Source organism: Aphis gossypii, chromosome X (genome assembly GCF_020184175.1).
Source record: "Aphis gossypii isolate Hap1 chromosome X, ASM2018417v2, whole genome shotgun sequence".
In the NCBI taxonomy this organism is placed as follows: Eukaryota; Metazoa; Arthropoda; class Insecta; order Hemiptera; family Aphididae; genus Aphis; species Aphis gossypii.
In genome coordinates this window covers 26,284,473-26,291,494 of record NC_065533.1, presented here as the reverse complement: position 1 = coordinate 26,291,494, position 7,022 = coordinate 26,284,473, and the positions used below count along the sequence as shown (strand labels likewise).

The following is a 7,022-nucleotide window of genomic DNA, read 5'->3' as shown; positions in this document are numbered from 1 at the left end:
TTATAATATTTTTTTCTTATTTTAGACATTAAGAATACTAATTAAAATATGTACCTATCTAAATGTAAGTTCTATATATATATTATCTATTTACCTAATGTTTCATTTTAAAAATATATATAGGTGAGGTATACGTCTTATTGTTACTTATGATTAAATATTTTGTTTTATCCATCATATAATTAAAACGTTTAAAAAGAGGGTACTAATTTTTAACTAGAAAAATTGTTTATACAAAAATGAGAAAGTCGCGTGTACATTAATATTAACATTTATAATATATTATGTGATACTAATTTAGAGATTATTAATACTGAATTAATACAAGGATATCTATTTCCGTGCATCATCGATTGCGACAGCGTAATATAATTAAAAACGTTAAGTATAATAAGCATTCTTAACCGGTACTGAAATTAGAGATTACAATTAAAAAAAAAAAAAAGTAAGTGCCGACACACACTGTTAAGGTACAGCTGTTGGGTGCACAAAAATCAATGTCTTGTGATTATATCACATGGTCACGAATAAAACAAAGTGTATTATAATAGGTATAATACGTATATTATTGTCGAAAACATATAATTCAACCGAATACGCGAGGGGGATAAAAAGTATACCCCTTCTAAAGTAGAAGCCTAAAACGGATCGGATACGTGTATTGGTAGGAGGTTTAAAATATCAGCAGCGGCGTTGAAATGCATCAGAAGTCTTATGTTCTGAAGACTGTCGGGAATGCGAGTCGACGTCACGTTAGTAATTGAAGGTTATAATAATGTTCCTTATAATCATAAACACTGTATATAGTATTATAACAGTGTGTTTTTATACACACTACCCATGTATATTTACCGACTTAAACAAATATATATATATATATATATATACAAAATATATGCGTATACGGTGTTCACGTCTTGGCGGTGGTCGGACACAATGCACCGCAGCAACCGATTTATGCTCAATAATTGACCCTGAACCCGATAATTCACCATTAAACTGTAAAAACGGTTTGGGTGTAGGCATTAGCCAAAACGAATGAGTGTTTTTGTGTATGTTATACATGAATTTAGTAAAACGTTTCGCGTTATACGATTTACTTGGCGAGACAGAGTCGGCTTGGAACGCGGTTAGCCGCGATAGTGTACAGATAGTGAGTGAGTGATACCTACAACAGTGTAGATTTACCGCGATAAAGTACAAAATCGTTTTGTAGTGTTGTTTTTTGAAAAGTCGGCGAATTCGTTCGGCGTGGCGTGCGACAATACGCCTTTTCGTTTCGACCAGTGTATAACTACTGTAAGTTGTTTTTATTCCACTAATATAACATATTTCACTTGTATTGTAGGTACCTGACCGTTTTATTTTCACGCAAACGCTTAATAATGATGTTATTTTGATGTTATTATTGTTCTCGATAAATTGAGAGAACGGTCAACATTACCGCGGGTAAGCTGCAAAACAAAATTGCACCGACTTATGTTTATTATTGCTTTTGTTTGTTGTACACTAGTTTTAACTTATTTTCGACATTTTTATTCTTATCCGCCGAATCGTTTATGGAAACATATGTATTAGAACACACGTTAGACCATATAGTAAATAACGATGATGTATATAGCATAACAATTACTATTATGCATATTGTACGTGATTTCTTTGATGTGTTGATTCCATTTACCAGTATGAATAACAAACTTAAGAACTGTTTTTGGAAATACTTAAATTACTGTAATATTTGTCATGTACAGTTTAATACATTATTTTATACAATCGTTTCTTGAATAACAATTTGACAACGAGACAATAATTATGATTGCATTACTGTTTGAAGTCGAATTGCGTACAAGTATAATTTAATACGCATTCATTTAAAAATACTGTGTGTATTGAATGATAACGTCATTTTTTTTTTTACTTCTATATTTATCTATATACTCCTTCCCGACTTAGACGTTTCCATTCATGTTTAGAACCGTAGTTTGACCTTATAGTCCACATATATTATTTGTTTGAACTTAAGTATAAAAAAGCAAGAGTCTGTCCTCGTAAGATTCGCCCGACCTTAATATTATCACGATTCTATTCGGTTAGGTTTACAATAGACAAAAAGATATCAACCTCGTACTCACACTGTAATTTTACAGTATATAGTATATAAGATAGGTAGTTCATACTTCTGATTAAAACATTTAAGTTTTTGAAAAACATGTTCACTCTTTAAAATTTGTTACACAATACACATACTTTATATAATCATATAATACACGATTAGGTACTTCTTTGTCCAATGTAATAAAACGAAAATCTTTTCAAAATTAGTATAAATAAATAAATTTTTGAATATTTATATTTGATGACTAACAATACATTTTTACTAACGATTTCTAATCGTGATTAAAATAACCAGTAGCTGAACGTTCCGTATGATTAATCTGTGACCTTAAATTGTATTGATCATATACCTATACCTATCTCAAATAATAGTGCGTTTCTAGACACGAATAGTAAAGAAAAACTCTACATTATTCCTATGCATGATTAGAAATTAATAGTTACTATTTTTAATCATATTTCTGCACAATATTTTGTAGTGACATAATACTAGTTTTTAATTTGCAACATTTCTCTTGATGTTTATTACAAAAACTGTAGGTATTCGAAAATGTAATTTATAAATATGTGTTTAGGTTGTAAAAATTGACTACTTTTTTTTATTAAAATACAAGAATAATTAATGATAATATGTATACTTAAAAATAATCTTATTACAATATTAACCTTTTTTAAGAGACTAGATATTGTCATATATTGACTTCCTGGCCGTTTTTTTTTTATATAGGACTTGACTATTGTTATTAATACTTGAATAATAACATATTAGTATATAGTACTATATATACTACATATTGTAATATTTTTATTTATATAGATGTCTCAACTGCTAAGGTTATTGGCGTTTCTGAAATATATTATATTTTAAATGTTTATAGAAAATATTTTAATGATATATGATACGCTATTATATTACTTTAATTACATGTGATATAATTTATGTGCATAATATCATATTATATGATATATGATATGTATATATGTTATATAAACCTTAAAATATAATAAATGCCATAAGGACAAAAGGTTCAAACTCATATCAGTGAAGAAATTTTTTTTAAAGATTTATATAAAAAACAATGACAAATAACGATAGCATTACACGCGGTAACGTTAATTTTATTGAGAATAATAAAATTAAATGATTATTATTTAATAATTTACGTATAAGTTAGGTTTGTTAATAGTAAATGTAATTTAAATTAATAGTTATGCTATCAATGGAAAATCAAATCAATACAAAACAAAAATAACATAGTTTTTACAAAAACAATTAAGTTTATTATGACTTATAAGAGTAGTGAACAATAAAGTCACAGTACTAAATCATGATTAACTATCACAACTAATTGAACATTGAAGTGATTCGTTTCAATTGATCAAAATATAATATTTTCTACTGTCATTTATGAGTTATATTTTAGTTAGTTATTTTTGCATCTATAGGAGATAATACGTCATATTATGATATGTCGATATGTGTTCATATTTAATTAATTATGTATTTATATAAACTGTTTAGTGCTTATACTAATTGTATACCCATCATATATTATGACTATATAGTCTAGTTAATGAATTTATTATAATATTTATTTTATAACAAATAATTAACATTATGATGTTTAATCAAACTCAATGGTTTTAAATTAACATTAATAAAACATAAATAAAATAAAACTAAGTCGTAAATAAATTTTAAGTAGATACAAGTAGTCGTTATAACACGATTATTTTCATAAAAGATAAAAGTTAATTTAAATTTAATTAACAAATAAATAATAATGAGTATATTAAACGAAATAAACAAGAGAACTTAAGCTTCTACAGAAATATAAGTTAAATAATAATATTATAATATAACATTTTTTTATAAGATCCACAATAGTATTGGTAATCATGGCGATTTATTCCAATTGGATGGACTATGGACAGACACAGCAGAAGTTACTTGACATACGCGTAATACCTATAATTAATATACTACGCAGTACTTTAATAACAGTACACATACAGTAGAGAGAAATCTATAATCCAGAAGAGACGTACCTAATTAAGAAAATCGGTTACCCATCACAAGTATATTGACAATATAATTGAAAGTAAAGCGTTTATTTTAAGACAGTTATAAATTTGTACAGCGAAAAATATGCTAACGAACGCTCAATCTACTGGGAATAATATCCAGCTTGTAGTATAAATCACGTTTTAAAGGTGACGTTAAAAGCTCGAGCGTTGAAAATGTTTAATTAATATTTAATTAACAGGTAGTTGATAATGACAAAAGTTTCGACGGCATCTAATAAATCGTTACACCTAACCGGGATCGGATTGGCAGTCCAGGCGTTTTATATAAATCTAACGCTGGACACCGTGATGGGAGGTGATTTTGTTCAGTTAAAGCCTGCAGGACCACCCATCATAAATCCGGCGGGAGTCTGGAGCGTGGACCAAGTGCCCCAGGGATATGCTACAGCTGGCAGTAATTTGGCGTTAAACGGATTGCAAGCGTTACAGGCGTTCGGCGGGAACAAAATCGATGCCAACGGATATCGAGACCAGAACGGATTCTACCGAGACAATAACGGCCAACTAAACGGATACGACGTCGGCAATACTTATGGCGGTGAGTTTTTACTATTTTAGCAAACGTTATATTGAATTTTGCACGATGTGCACGCACGTTGACGATATAAGAGTAAAAATAAAATCAAAGGTGTCAACGACCGTGGCGTTACGAGTGTCGAGGGCGGAGCTTATGGCGGGATAAACGGACGGAACAAGGGACATCAAGTCGCAGGGTTTAGCACTTCGTATCAAAAAAACGAGAGCGGTAACAAAGCTACGTATTATGACGATGGTCTAGGACACGGAGGAGTGATTCAATATGGTGCTAAAGACCAAAGGTAATATAATAATAATATATCGAGTAAAAACATAAATATTAATTATAATAGTATGATAAGTACTAATGCTGCTTTATAAAATCGTCGTTTAGATTAAATATTAATCAGTCAGTATATTATATGATTTTATAATAAAATAATAATTGTGTATTAAACGTATAATATTATTTAGGTACCTATGCCACTTTTATTTCACTAAATCGATTTCCGATTTCGATTTCATACGCGGCCGATGTCGATTTAATTCGTCTAACACGTTTATCTTATTAATTATAGTTATAATCAGATCGTAATAATGCTGACAAAAATAAAATTATTTTAAGTGATGTCATTTTTTTACGAGATTTTCGTAGTCTTTACCGGTGTATCTCTCAGGGATGTTATTTATTTTTATTTTTTTTAACATAAAAGGAATTCGACCCAGTGTTTTTCTGTCTTTGTCTAACACAAGGGTGATATAGGATTTTAGGCGTGATTTTTTGCCAAACGTCCCGATTGATATAGTGAAGCAAGAAAAATTCTAAAAACAGATTTGAATTTTCGTCAAGTCTTCTTGCGAGATCAACTTTTCCATATTTTTGATTTTTAGTTTTTACTTATCCAAACATGAAATTTTACAATTTTTTTAATCATTCTATTTTATCATAAATTTTTATAAATTTGGGGGATAATACCAAAAATTTGGGAAAGCCGATTTCGAATAGACTTGACGCACAATTCAAATCTGTTTTCAGAATTTTTATCGCTTCACTATATATACGTCGAACACGAAGTTTGGCAAAAAACACGTCTAAAATCCTATGTCAGGTTATGTTAGGTTAGGACGGAATCCCTTTAAATCCAAATCCAATATTCTTATCGCATTATGTATATTATACAATTGTCCGCGTAAACCTAACCTAACCCTCGATCGTCAGTGTCGGGTATTCGGCTTTTGAGTATAAGTATTAACTACTAAGTATATATTATTACCTAATAACACACGTCGGACGTTTTTCGATTCACACAGGTTCAGGGACGGCGAAGGCAAGGCGTTCGGAGGCGGTTACCACGATTCGTCGGTGAAGACGAACGCGGTCGGTCAACAGGGCCAGTACGGTAACGGCGACGGTTACCACACCGCCGGCGGCCAGACCGGCGACGCCGTCAACAATCAGCTGTACGGCACGCGGTCCGACAGCGGCCCGGCCGTCGTGGCCGGCGCGCCGTTCCTGGTGTCCAGCGGCGCCGCGGACCCGCTGCCGCCGGTCGTCCACCTGCCGCCGCAGTACGTGTCCCAGGCCGCGCCGCAGTACGCGCCCCAACCGCCGCCGCCGCTGCAGTTCGTGCCCCAGGCCGCGCCGCAGTACGTGCCCCAGGCCCCGTACCTGCCCCCGGCCCCGTACATACCGCAGGCCCCGTTCCCGGCGGCCCAGGTGCCCAACCTGTACCAGAACAACATTCCGCAATTGCCGCCGATCGTGCAGCAACAGCAACCGGGATCGATACTGCCGCCGTACAGCGTACAGTTGCCGGCCCTGACGCTGTCGGCCCGGTCGCCGTCCGGCCAGTACGTGGTGCCCATGCCGCCCAAACTGTACGTGGACAAGCCCAACGCCACCTCGACGGACGGCTGACGGAAGATCCATAGATCATTATATTTTTGCGTTGTTGTCTATTGATAATATTACATATATTTTATTATTATTATATAATATTACGATATTATTATTATTATTATTTACGATGTTTGCGTGTGTGTCGAGTCGAGTCGATGATGGTTATTCGTTCGGATTAGATTATACGATGATAATAATATTATAATAACTGTGATTTTGCGTTTTTCAAACAATCTCAACCGTACTTTATAGACGATATTAGAGAGTACGCATATATAATATGACGTATAACGTCGTATGTAATATTATGTGTGTGTTCAAAACGGTCAAAATAATATTATATAGTTTAGAGCGGCGTTTCCCAAACTTTTTCCCTGCCGGGACCCCTCAGAGATAGTAAAAA

The 7,022-nt window shown here is 33.0% G+C and overlaps 1 protein-coding gene across 2 annotated transcripts; it reads left to right on the top strand.

The window, feature by feature from the left end:
* The first annotated feature begins 1,020 nt into the window (after positions 1 to 1,020).
* LOC114119034 (uncharacterized) lies at positions 1,021 to 6,715 on the top strand. 2 transcript variants are annotated; one of them, XM_050207430.1, is made up of 5 exons: positions 1,021 to 1,299; positions 3,993 to 4,329; positions 4,383 to 4,741; positions 4,832 to 5,021; positions 6,031 to 6,715. In XM_050207430.1, exons 3-5 carry the CDS (start codon positions 4,393 to 4,395, stop codon positions 6,635 to 6,637), a joined length of 1,146 nt encoding a protein of 381 aa, XP_050063387.1. In that variant the 5' UTR covers positions 1,021 to 1,299; positions 3,993 to 4,329; positions 4,383 to 4,392; the 3' UTR covers positions 6,638 to 6,715. The 2 variants fall into 2 exon arrangements, with proteins under 2 accessions (XP_050063387.1, XP_050063386.1); XM_050207429.1 differs by lacking the exon at positions 3,993 to 4,329 and having other exon boundaries at positions 1,023 to 1,299.
* The last annotated feature ends 307 nt before the right edge of the window (positions 6,716 to 7,022 follow it).